The sequence below is a fragment of the Canis lupus genome, chromosome 37, assembly GCF_011100685.1.
Source record: "Canis lupus familiaris isolate Mischka breed German Shepherd chromosome 37, alternate assembly UU_Cfam_GSD_1.0, whole genome shotgun sequence".
Lineage (NCBI taxonomy): Eukaryota > Metazoa > Chordata > Mammalia > Carnivora > Canidae > Canis > Canis lupus.
This window is the reverse complement of record NC_049258.1, coordinates 5,939,865-5,956,170: the sequence shown is the minus strand read 5'-3', so window position 1 is coordinate 5,956,170 and position 16,306 is coordinate 5,939,865. Positions and strand designations below refer to the sequence as shown.

General features: G+C 40.2%; 1 protein-coding gene across 1 annotated transcript in view; it reads left to right on the top strand.

Annotated features, from left to right (window-relative positions):
* HECW2 (HECT, C2 and WW domain containing E3 ubiquitin protein ligase 2) overlaps positions 1-16,306 on the top strand; it is a 363,663-nt gene that overhangs the window by 135,518 nt on the left and 211,839 nt on the right. The window contains exon 2 of the mRNA XM_038585899.1: positions 1,190-1,515. Coding sequence (XP_038441827.1) covers positions 1,224-1,515 — 292 coding nt within the window. The 5' untranslated portion in view covers positions 1,190-1,223. The remainder of the gene's footprint in view (positions 1-1,189; positions 1,516-16,306) is intronic.

Below are 16,306 nucleotides of genomic sequence, written 5' to 3'. Positions count from 1 at the left end.
ATTCCTGCTTTTAGAGACAGGATAGCTTCAAGGTCGATGGTTTCTTTTGCTGTTCAGAGCTGTTTTAGTGTGATGTAGACCTACCTGTTTATTTTTGCTTTTGTTGCCTCTGCTTTTGGTGTCGGATCTAAAAAATTATTGTCAAGACTGAAGTCAAGTTGCCTACCGCCAGTGTTTTCTTCTTGGAGTTTTATGGCTTCAGGGTTTTTGTTCAGATCTACAATCCGTTTTGAGTTCGGGTGGGTTTTGTGTATTATGTAAGAGAAGAGTCCAGTTTCATTATTTTGTTCCAGTTTTCCCGGCACCATTTACTGACACTTTCCTTTCCCCAAGCTTACATTCTTGTTGGGAGAGGGACCCAATAACCCAATAACAGATCATAATAATTGCTGTTGGAGAAAAACACAGGGAGAGAGGAGGCATGGGGAAGGCTGGGCGTTGCAGTTTTAAAGATGATGGCCACCGTATTTAAGAGAGGAGGTGACATTTGAGCAAGTTCCTGAGAAAGACTCTAATGGGTTATATTCTGTGAGAAGGAAATTGAGCAAGTTAACCTGTGCTCAACCGCATATTTCAACTGTGGCAAAATCTTCTGTCTTGCTCTTTTAAAATTTGATTCCATTTTTTAAAGATTTTATTTATTTATTAGAGAGACAGCACAAGCCGGGGGAGCAGCAGGGAGAAGCAGACTCCCCACTGAGCAGGGAGTCCAACGTGGGTTCAAACCCAGGACCCCCGGATCATGACCTGAGCTGAAGGCAGACTCTGAACTGATTGAGCCACCCAGGTGCCCCTGAAATTAAATTTCAACAGGAAATAAATATATGTGTGTGTGTGTGGGGAGGGGGTAAAAGAAAAGGGGACCATTCCAGAAGGTGGGGTGTCTAGGAAAGGATGGACGTAGAAGGGCTCGTAGGGGGACCCTCTTCGCCTTGACTGCCAGGAGGAAGCTGTGTGCAGCGAGCTCGAGGGTCCCCGGGGGGTAGGCCTTGCCATCACCTGACCCCGGTCTGTAGAGGCCGCTTCTGGCCTCCTCCGTTGACAGTGGACTAATGGTTTTTATTGTGACAGCAGAGGCTCATCGCGTGGTGGAGCGTTGGTGAGCGCTGGGGGGGCTTCACGGCTGGAAAGCTTGCACCCCGTTCCCCGCGCAGGGATGCTGATGCCTGGGCCCGTGTGTGTCTTGCAGCCTCGTGGGAAGCTAACCTCCAGGGGCAGCCGGGATGGCCAGCTCCGCCCGGGAGCACCTGCTGTTCGTGCGGCGCCGGAACCCCCAGATGCGGTACACGCTGAGCCCCGAGAACCTCCAGAGCCTCGCGGCCCAGAGCTCTATGCCGGAGAACATGACCCTCCCGAGGGCGAACAGTGACACGGACCTGGTGACCTCTGAGAGCCGCTCCAGCTTGACCGCCAGCATGTACGAGTACACGCTGGGGCAAGCCCAGAACCTCATTATCTTCTGGGACATTAAAGAGGAGGTGGACCCCAGTGATTGGATTGGGCTGTACCACATAGGTGAGTGACGGGAAGTAGACTTGCACGTGCCTCAGAGCACAGTCAGTGTTACTCTGATGTTGTGCTATTTTGTATTTTTTTTTCCTGGGGGAAACACGCACACACACACACACACACACACACACACACACACAAATAAGTCCAGCAAGATTCTGGGGACGCCCTCCCCCCTCTTTATTTTTTTTTTTATTTTTTTTTCCTCCCCCCTCTTTAGAAGGGAGAGAATCAACACTAATAAATATCTTTGTGGTGATGAATTTTGTGGTTATATTTCTAGATTAAATGCCAAGACCCGCAGATTTTGTGATATTTTCTCTTTAAAGCTTCGCATCGCCCTTGATCAATAGTCCCGTTTCGGGAAGAGTTGGTTGTTAACTTTTACCTGTAGTTTTAAACTGATGAAAAAGATGTCTAGCTTTAGATAACCGATGTGAAGAAATGTCCCGTAGTTTCTAAAGATTGAATTTCTTTTTTTTTAGTTGATTTTTTATTGGTGTTCAATTTGCCAACATATAGAATAACACCCAGTGCTCATCGCATCAAGTGCCCCCCCCAGTGCCCGTCATCCGGTCACCCCCACCCCCCACCCACCTCCCTTTCTACCACCCCTTGTTTGTTTCCCAGAGTTAGGAGTCTCTCATGTTAAAGATTGAATTTCATGGAGAACAACTTGCAGTCTTTGCTATCTTTTTATTTCAGAATTCCTGATGTGTCCTTGATCAGTTAGGTGAAAAAAGTGTCATATTTTCCTAATAAGTGACTTAGGAATAGATTGCTATTTGTTTTAATAAAAATGTTCCAGCTGTGTTTAGCTAATTTGCACCTGTTCTTCATAGGTGAACAAATGATGAATGGCATATGCCAGAAAATAGAAAATTTGCTCCATTGAAAGCAAAAATCCAAACCCTACCAACCAGGCTTTAAGAAAATCTAAATTAAACCTGACAGTAAAAATCTAACATTCCTCAAAGTTGGGGATGTTTTTCACTCAATGGGGGGAATTCCTTTCAAAAATTAACATCAAGTATTTTATTTTATTTATTTAAATTTTTCTTAAAGATTATTTATTTATTTATTTATTCATTCATTCATTCATTCACTCATGAAAGACACAGAGAGAGAGAGGCAGAGACAAAGGCAGAGGGAGAAGCAGGCTCCATGCAGGGAGCCCGACATGGGACTCGATCCCAGGTCTCAGGGATCATGCCCTGAGCTGAAGGTGGTGCTAAACCGCTGAGCCACCCGGGCTGCCCAACATCAAGTTTTTTTTTTTTTTTTCCTCTTGTTTGTTTTTTGGAGTAAATTAGGGGCAAAAGACCTATTTGTGTTTGGCAGGTGGGACTTTACCTACCCTACGGGACATTTGGTAATGTCTGGAGACCTTTTTGGTTTGCAGAGTTGGGTAGGGAATGGGAAACCAGGGGTGCCACTAAATATCCTGCAATGCACAAGATCACCTCCCACGATAATCTGTTAATGCTACTATTGACAAACTTGATTTAAGGCAAAGCAATGTCCTTGCTGACAGTTTATCAAAATGTTAAACCTGCTAAAATGTATGTTTTTCAGCAACAAATAATTTTATGTTGACTAAAAATTGGTTTGTTTTTACTAATGTAATTCTTTATTAATCATTACTGGATAACAAATCTAAAATGGCAAAAAAAAATTTCAAGAATTTTTATTTTTCTGTTTCCTCTTATGACAACAAAAAAAAGGGGGGAAAACTCTTCATGGTTCAGCATTTTTACCCAGATGTGTTTAAATATATATACAAAATGGGGAAGGTAGGATTTAAAAATCGTATTTTTATCTCTGAAATCTATTATATTCACAGAAAATTCTTAAAGTTTTTTGGGACTTTGGGAGTGATTCATTTGGTTTTGATGTAACTTTAATTTTTTAGATTTCACAAGACTATTTTCTTTTCATCTTGATATGAGTTTTTTTTGTATTTTCCTATCAAGTTCACTAGTCATTTTTTTATTTTTTAAAATTTAAAAAATGTTTTATTTAAATTCAATTTGCCAACATATAGTATAACACCCAGTGCTCATCCCATCAAGTGCCCTCCTCAGTGCCCGTCACCCAGTCACCCCAACCCCTCGCCCACCTCCCCTTCCACAACCCCTTGTTTCTCAGAGTTAGGAGTCTCTCATGGTTTGTCTCCCTCTCTAATTTTTCCCCACTCAGTTTCCCTCCTTTCCTTTATAATCCCTTTCACTATTTCTTATATTCCCCGTATGAGTGTAACCATATGATGATCATCCTTCTCCGATTGAATTATTTCACTCAACATAACCCCCTCCAGTTCCATCCACGTCGAAGCAAATGGTGGGTTTTCATCCTTTCTGATGGCTGAGGAATAGCCCACTGTATACCTAGACCACATCTTCTTTATCCATTCATCTGTCAAAGGACATCGTGACTCCTTCCACAGTTTGGCTCTTGTGGACATTGCTGCCTTGAACATTGGGGCTCAGGGATCGCGTCATTTCACTACATCAGTATCTTTGGGGTAAATCCCCAGCAGTGCAATTGCTGAGTTGTAGAGCAGCTCTATTTTTAACTTTTTGAGGAACTTCCACACAGTTTTCCAGAGTGGCTGTACCAGTTCACGTTCTCACCAACAGTCCAAGAGGGTTCCCTTTTCTCCACATCCTCTCCAGCATTTATTGTTTCCTGACTTATTAATTTTAGCCATTCTCACTGGTGTGAGGGGGATCTCACTAACTTGTTTTTTCATCTTCATTTTGTTGTCAGTCCCATCCAATGGATTTTAAAATTCCAGTTGTTTGACTTTACATTTGTAGAATTTGCATTTCTTTCCCTTTTTTGTAGATTTTATTTTTCACATAAAATTCCCTGTATGTTATTAACTCTTTCAAACCACATTTTCATTCAGTTTTTTAAAAATTCAATTCAATGTATCTCAATGTATCTGCTTTAAGTTCTCTGCTACATCCAATATACGGGCAGTTTTTATTGTCAGTTTTTCTCTTGACCATTGTTCCCATTTTCTTGCTTCTTTGCATATCTAGCAGTTATTGATTTTACACTGGCTATTGAGAATTTTAAGTTGTAGAAATCCTGAGTTGTGTAGAAAAAATTTTATTTTAATATTAATTTTTCTCCTAGTCTGAAGATTTATTTCTCTGAACATGCTAGATATAATTTTCTGCTTTGTGAGGATGGATCTGTGGAAGCCCAGTGTGGTTCCCCAGCAGTTCTAACTTGATGGGACCCAGCCTCTATTTATTGGTCTCCCCATGAATTTTATTAGAGGTTGGTTTAGGGCTAGCTCTATAGTAGGTCTTGTTGGTCTTTATATTTCTTTTTAAGTAGTAGCATTTCTGGTTTCTGAGCTGGATGCCTAGAATGTTGACCAGGTGTCTCTTCTCTGGCTGGGTCCTAACTCCAGTTTTCTCTAGCACTGCTGGATCTCGAGGAGCTTCAGTGCACTCTCAGCCCTGTAACAGCTACTCTCTGGAAGGCCTCGGTAGTGTTTCTCTGCACATGTGCAGCCCAGACATTAGCCTTCGTCTTGTGGGGCATCCCAATGTGCACTTTCAGCCTTCACACCTCCATAGCTCTTTCTTTCCCCATGCCCTGCCTGTTGATCCAAACTTAGATCTCCGTGTTCTTAGCTTGTCAGAACTTCCATGGTCTCCAGTTCCCTGCACTCACTCAGGAAGTTGTCCCCTATCTGAGGTCGGGGTGGTCAGAATCACCTCATAAGTCACTCTTCTTTCTAGGATTTTCATCTTAAGCCGCCTGTGTATGCAATGTCTGAAAACCACTGCTTCCCAGTTTTACAGTTGTTTCCATCAGGAAGCCTAGTCTGGAACTAATTACTGTCTGAGGACCCGAAGAAGAAGTTTCTTCCATGCTTTTGATTTCCAGGAGGCAGCAAGAGGTTTCACTTAATTTTCCCATCTCACCATTTCAGAGAATCTGAATAAATAAGAAAAGGTAGTTTCAGTTCCATGTTTTTTTTTTTTTTTTTTCATTCTTCGTAGCGTATTTTCTAGCGGTTTTAGATCCCTGGCAGGGGAGAGAGGTGGAGAACTGCAGCTCTCCGACCTCTCGAGGGATGAGGAAGACCATGGAGACTGGCATCTGCAAGTAAAGACACCACGTGGGAAGAATGAAGAACATGGGGTTCTAGGCATGTCTTTGGTGCCAACAGGTCTTCGCGGCAAATGACTCTGAAAGGCACAGGTCCCGGCATCTACGACATTAAGTGTGGCTCATTTCTATAGTTGAAAGGCCACACTATGTTTAAAAGAAAGCCTGGCTTGTCTGGGACCTCAGGAAGAGGGAACAGAGACCTGGCTTTAGGCAGACAGCCATTTCTCCTGAGGCTAAGATTGGCTCTTCTGACCTCTGCAGTGGAGGCAGCCTCACTTCTGTGGGGACTTTGCCATCCCAGGGGGCGAGGGATAGGTGGCAGCTTTGTAGCTTTTAACTGACAGCTGTTTCCTGTTCCTTCTTCCTTCCAGGGTCAGGGCTCAGCCGCAGCCATTCATCTCAGGGCCGGTGGACCCTCCCCAGATTCAGGAAAGTTCTAAACTTGTATGGTAATCCCGCTGGTGGGTAGTCCAGGAGTGGGCTGTGGGCCAGCTCTGGCCAGCAAGGGAAAGAGCTGGGGGGTACTTCCTTTTCCAGGGAATAGCTAGAGCCCCTTGTAGAGTCCTTCGACCTCCCCTTCTCTCGTACCTGGGGCCTGGTGACGGGTGTGATGTCTTGAACTGTTGGCTCCTAAGACAACAGCAACCCTAAGACATCAGCTGAGATGAAGAGCTAAGAATGACAGAGCAGAAAGTTAGAAGGAGCGTGGACTGGCTCCCCGAAGGTCTTGCCATCTATGACAACATCTTCCCGTCTTTGCTAAAGTCGTCGCTGTGAAGCGGTCTTGTGTCCCCGCTTAGTCCGAACTGAGCTGCTGGTGGTTTAGAGACGCCGAAGCGGAAAGGGGGGGGCACGAGCTGCTTGGGCAGAAGGCAGGAGCAGGTGCTGCCTCAGGGTGTGCCCGGGGCTGCTTTCACGGAGTTGAAAACCACTAAACCCCCTCCCTTTTTTTGGGGAATAAAACAATAAAAATCTGATGTAAACATTTTGACAGTAGTGACTCAAAGCCATGTGGAGATTTTCAAAAGTTTAATAGGACCAATCACATGATAGGAAGTCTCTGGAAGGAGTAAGTACCTCAGGTGCTTCCCAAGCAGTGTTCTGGGGTACTTTATGTGAAGGTGTGGAGGTGATACATTTGGGGGAACCTGAAAGGAAAGAGGAAATGCAAGGCCAGGCTGGGGAAAAGAGTTTTGGGGTACAAATTATGTCCCCAGTGTAAGGCTGTGTATGACTAAATAGAAATATGTGTGCTCTCTTTCTGTCTCTCTCAGGCTCTATGACACAGGTGCCCTGAGAATCCAGGTTTCCCAGCAGTAGCACGCATGCCAGGTGTAGCTTTAGAGTCGTGTACCTCCCACTAGGGAGCAGCACGCCCTTCAGTTGAGTCTTGAGAAGCCAGAGGGTCTCCTAGCAACGCCCAGTTTTATTTGTGGAACAGAGAGATGGTCTCTATAGAAATAAATCCCAAAGGGGCAGGGTTTGGGTGGAACGTCTGGCCAGCGAGGTGTGGCTTATTGGCACACTCTGCACTTCGATTGTGTTTCTCTTGGCTTACGTTTTCTTACTCTCTTGAAGTGTGAGTTTTGCTTGTGTTTGGCCAGTTGTTGACAAGGGTTTGCATTGTACAGCTCAGTCCAGAAGACTTTTATATAATCTGGAGAGGAAATATGTATTCCTGGTTCAGAAAAATAAATTGGTCTTCAGGCATTTTGAGCAGTATATAGGTCCTATTGGGAATACAAAGAAAAAAAAAGTCGAAAATATCAAAGTGCCGTTTGGAGTAACTTTGTGTGTGAACAGAGTTCTTAAAACAGGTGCTAATTATATTTTCTCTGTCCAGAAGGTCTCATATACACCCTGAGATTTCCAGAGGTGGTTACAAGGTACCTCCAGGCCTGAATCTCCAAATTACAACAATTAATGCCTTTTGAGAAATCACTAGATTTATAATTTATTGTTGGTCTCCATAATTAGAAGTGACCCCTGACAAGAGTAACACAGATGGCTACTCATTGCTTCCTTCTAAGCTGTCTAAATAAAAAGAGCCAAATACTTTGATATGCAAAAAACCCTTAGGGTACCCAACGGAAATAGCTTTCCATGAAAATTCAAATGATCACTGTTTAAAGAGCTGTGTGAAGGCAGAGCTTATTCCCCTTGTTTTAGGCCCACTATGGAATTCCCCTGAGCCTTTGGTCTTGTGCTTTGCTCTCTGGATATTCAAAAGAAAAAGACCTCGAAAGATTTACTTTGCCATTTCTCATTGGAAATAAGAGAGCTAGGAAGATGCACAGAGCTAGGAAAATGCACATTATGAAAATTAGAAGTATATACTGTTCTGTACACCAGTGCCACTCAGAGTGCTGGTCCACGGTGGATCCATGACTAGATAAGAAGCTTCCTGTAGAATGTAAATCAATGTCCTGCATCCTTCACTGAGAAAATCTTGTTGTCAAAAAAAATGAAAGAATGGGGTTACTGTTGTAGCTATTTCATATTCTGGCTCAAGCTTATCGTGCCATAGACCAGTAACAAATAGTTTGCCAGCATCTCTGGACCACCCTTTGAGTATCCCTTTCAGTGTCTACAAGTTGATTATATCTTCAAAGAGGAATGTCAGAGCAACTGTATTTGACTCAATCTTAAAATATATAATGGCTCATGTACTAGGATTTTTTCATATTTCTTTGCCTTTGAATGGTAAAATAAAAGTAGGATCACAATAGTTAACCAATACATTGGTATTACGTATTTCAGAGGTTTAAAATCCAAAGTTTAAATAGATGTTTTATAGATAAAAAACTAAGGTTCAGGGTGGTGATGCCATACAGCTAGTTGGAGGCAGCCAAGGCTGGACCTTAAGTGTCTTGTGTCTCAGTCATCATTTCTCCTGCTTGGGTTGAAAAATGTAGTCCAGTGTTTTCCAGGCTTTAATTATTGACTCAGTACCTTCTTGATTTTTCCAGTATGGGATTATTACCTATACTATTAAAATTTTCTTTAAACCATCTGGTAGAAAGAAAGAAAGAAAAGGAAAAAAAAAGAAAAGAAAGGAAAAGAAAAGAAAAAAGAAAGGAAATCAAGTTATCTACCCAGACTTTAAGCAGTAAAGTTTGGGAAGGTGTCAGTTGTATTTCTTTCTAATATATATTAACTGTGAAAAAAAAAACAACTTTCGACTGTTCACCATCAAGATCATCACCCACAGCACACTTTGAGAAATTCTGGGGTTATCAGCGGTTAAGAACACCGGTTCTGCAATGAGACAGACTGGTGAATTCAAATACATTTAGTAGCTTGAGTGAATTATGTAATCTTTTTGGTATCGATCCCATATGAAGAGCAGCAGAGCTGCCCTATGTGTGCCACTCATGACAGAAACCTTTTTTGAATTTTGTAATCTTTTTAAACCACAATTTCCTCATCTTTCAAAAAACGAAAAACAAAGACGAAAAAAGTACCAGTGTCATGAGAAATAAGATAATGTGTATCAAGCTCTCTCGGCAAGGTGCCTAGGCTTATTGCAAGATCCTGCTGATTGCAAACTGTCCTATTTTGGCTACTGTTAATAATAATCATTTTCCTGGTAGTCTGGAGCTATAGCACTTATCTATTGGATGAATCCACAAGGAGGGATGTCCAGATTAAAGTGACACACCAGGCCACTTCTGCTTTTAAAAACCAAAATCCAATCCTTTGAATCAGGGTTCTAGAAATTATATAAAGCACTTCAAATTTCAGGCTAAATAATACAGCATTTGAATATTATGTAGGTTCTGAACCAACATGCTTTTCAAGGTGATGGGAAAGCTGCAGTTTAATCCAAAATTCAATCAAATGGAACAAAGAATTATGTATTTAGTTTCCAGAATAGCTATCAAATATAGTGAAGAGTGACTATTCTTAAGCTCTTTTGGTATTTTTACATGATTACTGCCAAAGAAAAGTTGTTTCAGGTCATGTCTTTAAATTTTAGAAAATGCTTTTAGAAAATAAGAGCTTTGAACATGAAATGGTTTTTGGAACAACTTAACTCCAAATTACTTTGTGTTAGCTGGTTGTATGAGTCAGTGTCAGTCAGATTATGCTGTACAAATGAGCTAACCCTGAATCCTCAGTGACTTAACAAAAGATGATTTCTTTCTAATGCTATGTGTCCAACATGGATTGACAGGGGCCTTGCTTTGTACTGCTGTTTAGAGGTGCAGGCTCACCATTGTCCTGATTTTTGCCATCTTGGATTATTAAAGGCTCCACCATCGTGGCATTGCAGCATCTGTAACAGAAGGCCTTTCTGGGCAAGTGTCGAAGAGAGCCCTGGAGACTCCTATACCACCTCTTAAATGCTTCGGCCCCAAGGTGACACCTTTCACCTCAGCCCAGAGTCCATGTCCAGCATTAGTCCCGTGGTCTGTCTAACTGCAGGAGGACTGGGAAATGGGGAGATGCCCTTGGTTCTTTAGGGAGCAGTCAATATCTCTACCATAGTAGATGTGTCTTGCTGACAATGTGTGTAGATGTGTCTTGCTGACAATGTGTGTGGTCCTCTGGACTGTTTCAAAGCCTGTGACATCCTTGCACAGTCCCTGCAAGAATAGATGCCGGGTATTAAAAAGTGTCATACTTTCATCTACGCTTTACAGGGTATTGAGAAGACACACCCAGAGCAGGACCAAGGACAGTACCTGACGTTGGACCACTGGTAGCAGTTAGTAGACTGTGAATTCACAGCATTGCTCTGGCATCACAGAACATCGTGGATCTTTCTTAGAATACGCGTGTTAAAGATTTGGTTCTCGGAGAAGTCCATGTAGTTAAACTGGTTATGGAAGATGTCCCTGGATATTAGGTAGGCTTTAAAATGATGGATAGCTCAGTGTATCCAAGGAAGCTTTAGGATATTTGATGCCCTAACATTCTGTGGAAAGCCATACTTGAAATAGGCATTCTTCTGTCTATATGAATGTTCAGTGGAAGGTTCCATATCCTATTTTGTTTTCTCTATTTTATAGCCTTTTTTCATAGTTTTTTTTTTAACCTGCTTTTGTGCCTTCCATTGAAATGATGAATTTGCTTTACTCCACATTCTTCTCAGTCTATTTATTTGAAAGTTAAACATTCTTCTGTGATGGTTTTTATTTTTTATCTGGTGATTCTATGAATGCTATCTGAGTGTTATTTTTTTCCACCTTGTGTAATTTGTGTCACTTTTCCCTAAAGGGTGCTTATATAGGTGCTGTAATTAGTAAATGCGAAACGATTGTAAATGTTTTTTTTTTTTATTTTTTTATTTATTTATGATAGTCACAGAGAGAGAGAGAGAGGGGAAGAAACACAGGCAGAGGGAGAAGCAGGCTCCATGCACCGGGAGCCCGACGTGGGATTCAGTCCCGGGTCTCCAGGATCGCGCCCTGGGCCAAAGGCAGGCGCCAAACCGCTGCGCCACCCAGGGATCCCCGATTGTAAATTTTTTTTTTTTTTTAAAGATTTTATTTATTTATTCATAGAGACACAGAGAGAGAGAGAGGCAGAGACAGGCAGAAGGAGAAGCAGGCTCCATGCAGGGAGCCCAACGTGGGACTCGATCCCGGGTCTCCAGGATCACGCCCTGGGCTGCAGGCGGCGCTAAACTGCTGCGCCACTGGGGCTGCCCTGTAAATGTTTTTGATGGAGTTAAGATCATGTTGGCTTGAGGTTTAGAACTTCTTCATTCTAGGGGTGCCTGGGTGGTTCAGATGGTTAAGCATCTGACTCTTGATTTTGGCTCAGGTCATGATCTCAGGGTTGTGAGATCAAGCCCTACGTTGGGCTCTGCACTAAGCACGACACCTGCTTGAGATTCTCTCTCCCTCTCTCCTCCACCCCAACCTACTCTCTCTCTATAAAAAAAAAAAAAAAAGAAAAAAAAAAGAAAGAAAAAGAAAAAAGAAATTCATTCTGATAAAACCCATTGCTAATTCACAAAATAATTGCTTACCACATATACTGTTTTTGTTTGTTAAAATTGGCTTTTCATGCTTTTTTAAGGACTAATGGACACATCAATAAAGAAAACGCATTTATAATATCATCCTTTTATCCTGATCTCTCTTAAAGTCTGTTTTTCTGTTATCAGTTGATATATTGGCTTCCTTTTAGTTAGGTTTTGCTTGATGTATGTTTTCCTACTGATTTCCTTTCATCCGTTCTTTGGCATGCTTCAGATAATCTGCTATAAACCACCTATGGATTTATGATTTTTAATCCAATCTGAGGAACTATCTTTTACAACTGGTGCACTTGGTGTTTCAACATTTGCTGTTATTTTTTGGTATATTTGAACTTATTTCCATATCCTGTTTTGTTTTCTCTATTTTATAGCTTTTTTTCATAGTTTTTTTTTTTTAACCTGCTTTTGTGCCTTCTATTGAAATGATGAATTTGCTTTACTCCACATTCTTCTCAGTCTATTTATTTGAAAGTTAAACATTCTAGTTCGGATCTGTTAGCAGTTCTTAAAATTTTTGTTACGTATAATAGAATTAAAGGTTAAAATGAATCAGTATCTTTAAATACCTCTCAAACTGTACAAGGATCTTAGAACATATTCATTACAGTCACCTCCTTCACCATCTTCTCTTTTACTATTGACAACATTTAGGTCCATCCTGTTTTAAACCCCTTTTCCTATGTTAGTCACTATTGTCATTGTTGTGGGTTTTTTATAGACAGGAATTATTCCAGTTTTATATTCTGCATCAAAAGCCATGAATAAACTTAGTGGCTTAAACAACGATTTATTAAATAAGTAAATAACGAGGATAAAAAAAAAAAGAGACTTATCTGAATCAGCAGCACTAGAGTACATGAGGTTTGATTTTCTTAAAAAATGCACCTGTGTACACAACAAAAGTTGCATTCTAAAATAAATAGAATTAAGCAGGAGAAGTTTAAAATTCAACTTCAAATTCTTGTTGAGGTACCAACCCAAAGAATACTCGTTTTTTTCCCCCATTGTTAATGTAGATAATGATGAAAGGTATCAAGTATACCCGAAGTCTTTTTGTTTTTTCCCAGTGGGTTTTGCCTGTTGTAGGCTCTTATGTGTTCTCTCTCTCATTTTACACCATTTATTTTTATCTTTATTTTAAAATGAGTCTTATGCTGCAGTCTTCGAGTTACAGTAGAGCTGTGGTAATTATCAAAGTCATTATATTCATTCCTGATGGTTGTTTCCCCACAGTCAGGCTGACATTATTGTTGAATTTTTGAGTAAATAACTTTATAATTACGTATACTTCCTATGGACATCAGAGGAACTATAGAGAGCATCTCAGATTTTCAGTCTGATTGAAGTGGTACAGCTCAGAAGTCATAATTTGGATTCATTGGTAACATTAAGAAATTCTTCCTCTATGTCCTATTTTGTGTTTTCTGTTAAATTTAAATTATGAATTGCAAAAATCCCAGTGTATGCATGCTCATTGAGGAAGCTTGATTTTTCTTTTCCCTCATAAAAATTTACGACGCAACAAAAAATAACGTTTCCTCAATTCACTGCAGTTGAGAAAATCGTTAGGAGACCCACACTAATGCTTTAATTATATACAGAGCTTGAGCTGGTTAGCACCCAGTGGATCCATTAACCTAGCGTTGCGTAGCAGAGTGGCAAAAGGATGGCTTTGGAGTGGGGGTTTGGGATGGATCTGGATTCAGGTTCTGGCTCAGCCTCAGTTTTTTGAGTCAAAATGGGAAGAGTATCAACCTCATAAATTTGCAGGGAAGATGAAACAAGATGACATTTGCGGAGTCTGTGTAGGGTGGTTGTTCCATAGGTGATAACCACCGCACCACCACAGACATTTGTTGAGAGCCTTCTGTTTGTCTGCCACTAGGCAAGGGGATACAAACATGAATCAGCTCACATTTCGGTGGGGTGTGAGATAGGTAGGAATGATGCAGTGTGCTCTGAACAATATTACAGAGGCCATGAGAATATGCAGAAAGAATGATTTAATGCCTGAGATGGATTCAGGGACAGAAAAGTATAGAAGGGACTTTGCTAAAGAGATGATATTTAGACTTCATCATCAAATAGGACTTTTTTTTTTTTTTTTGGTATTCACACGAGAGAAAATCATTCCAGGAGGTGAATATTTCATATGCATGTCACATCTTTCTCTTTAAGGGGTTACATCTGCTTTACTTGAAGATTGCACCACCTGTTCCATCCCTTTTGGTGCCTGGCTGATCTCTGTGTATCCTTTTAGATAGGATTAATAAGTCACCTACCCCATGATGTACCCCCTAACTTCCAGACAATCAGTCTGATTTCCTACTTCCATAGGAACTTTTTCATATCACGCTAATCAGTGCCGATTACACTGTGCTGTAATTTGTCTTTATCCATGTTTGTCCCTTCAGGTGTGCTTTTAACTCCGTGACTATGTCCTGTTCCGGTTGTATCCTGAGTACCTCACCCAGCTCTCTGTGCTGCATTATTCATGCAGATTAATTAATTTCTTTAAAGAGTAGGTTTTAGATTAGGTCAATTATGACAGGAAAGTGAATACTTTTTATTTTTTTATTTTTATTTTTGAAAGTGAATACTTTTTAATTGGAGATTTATTCTATATTATATAGTTTTCTCCTAATCATTTTATTCAACAGATTAGTTCTAGTTTTCATTCACTCATTTATTACTTCAACAATATTAGGAATTGGGTATATACCAGGCATCTGAAAGAATTTTTAAAATATCTGTGTTTAAGATCATAGTTAAAGAACTGTCATTCCAGTTTTTTTTTCAGTTATTATACAATATTTTGGCCTTTTGCTCCCTTTTTCTTTATCCACGGATTCTGTCTTCAACATGGAAAGCACTATGTGTTTAAATAGAAATGAATTTATTCCCTGAATTCAATGTGGTTACTGCTTTATACTCTCATTCTTTTTTGTCCTTATTCCTTTGTTTGCAAAAATACACATCTGCTCTCTAGCAGTCATGGGTGTTTTTCTGAAAGTTGTGTGTCATGTGGCATGAAGAATATCCATAGGGTTTTTGACATTTTAAAATATATCACTTTTATATTCACAACCTAACTATTATACATCTATGAGCAAGGGCGGTTACAAAATTGTTGATGGTTCAAAGAATGCTTGATCATATTTTTACTCTACAAAAATAAGTACGACTATTTTGGAGACTATAATTATAGCATTAAACTATAATATTAGAGACAAATATGTTACTCTAAGACTAATCTACAAAAAAAAAACAACTGAGAATTTGGAAATTTACATTAAGTCAATAATAGGATTTTAAGTATTTATATGCCTTTTTAAAGCATCCCAATATTTTTTAAGTGTAAGTCTGTTGTGACATATTTTTGATAGGATAAAATATTCCATTCAAAAGGGAAAGCCTTAAGAATTCAGTGAACATCTGGAGGAGGTTAAATTTTTAGTTTTGGGCTGTGTGACAGTCATTTTTCCTCTGTTCACTTAATTGCCAAACCCTGTCATTCCTGAGCCATTTCAAGGAGATAAAAAAGGTGAACTGGGTATGCACATGCCCAGCGTAACTGCTGATTTGAGCGAGGTTACAGGTCAGCCTCTATCTAGTAACTTAGACTTTTCCTGTTCATCACGGGATGCATGCCTGAATGGACACTATGAAACCAATAAGACTACTTTTTAAAAATTAATTATTATTAGTTGTAAAAGTCTAGCTAGAGCAGTACTGTTAAGATAAACAGCAACATTATCACCTTTGTGTTATATGATGCTATTGGTGGAACCTCCAGGATTCCTCATTTTACATAAATTTCCCTCAAATGTAAGGAAATGGTATTATTTATGGAAGGAAATTGAATGCTGGTAGTGCAGTACTATATTTTTCATCATCTGGAATCATTAAATACATGATCCATCTGTTGAAGTTTATTTTAAAACTCAGAGGCATGAGGGTTTTAGATTTAGAAAGGAAATTAATGATCATTTACTCCACTGGCCTCATTTTACAAATGAGAAACGGAGGGCCCGGATGGATTAAGTAATATTCCCGTGGTTGCTCAGTAAAATGGTTGGAAAAAAATACAGTGTTTAATAGGAATTTCCTCCACAGTGGGGTTGCTTTTTAAAGAGAGTTAGGTGCTAAAGTCAATTCCTGCAGGTGATTTTGAATATAGCTAAAATCTCCCTTGAAAAACCCCAGGAAGGCAATATGACTTAACAAGTTCAGCACACCCGGTTTTTCTTCCAATATTGGAATAGACTCCTGTCTTAGATTGAGTGCCAGAGAAGAAGTTGGCCTGTGTTTAGGAACTATTTTTATATCCCCCAAACCCTGTCATTTAAGCCTGAATTTCCACTCAGCCTGGTGGGATCCTTGAAAGAACTGCATATTTCAAGCTCCCTGTAGGGGGACACATTCAGGCTCTGGAAAGGCTCCTGTGCAATTTAGATCATTCTCTTTCTCAATCTCTTCTCTTGTACCAACTGAACGTGTGTGCTTACATCAGAATATGTTAAATGAGCATTTACTGTGCCTCCCCTGAACATCATTTCTTCTTTGAAGATTCAGTAGGGTATGAGTCACTTCCGTTGCTGCATGCTTGTAGAGAATTATTTTATAAGTTGTTTTTTTAGTTTTTATAGCACTGTCTAAAATATTCCC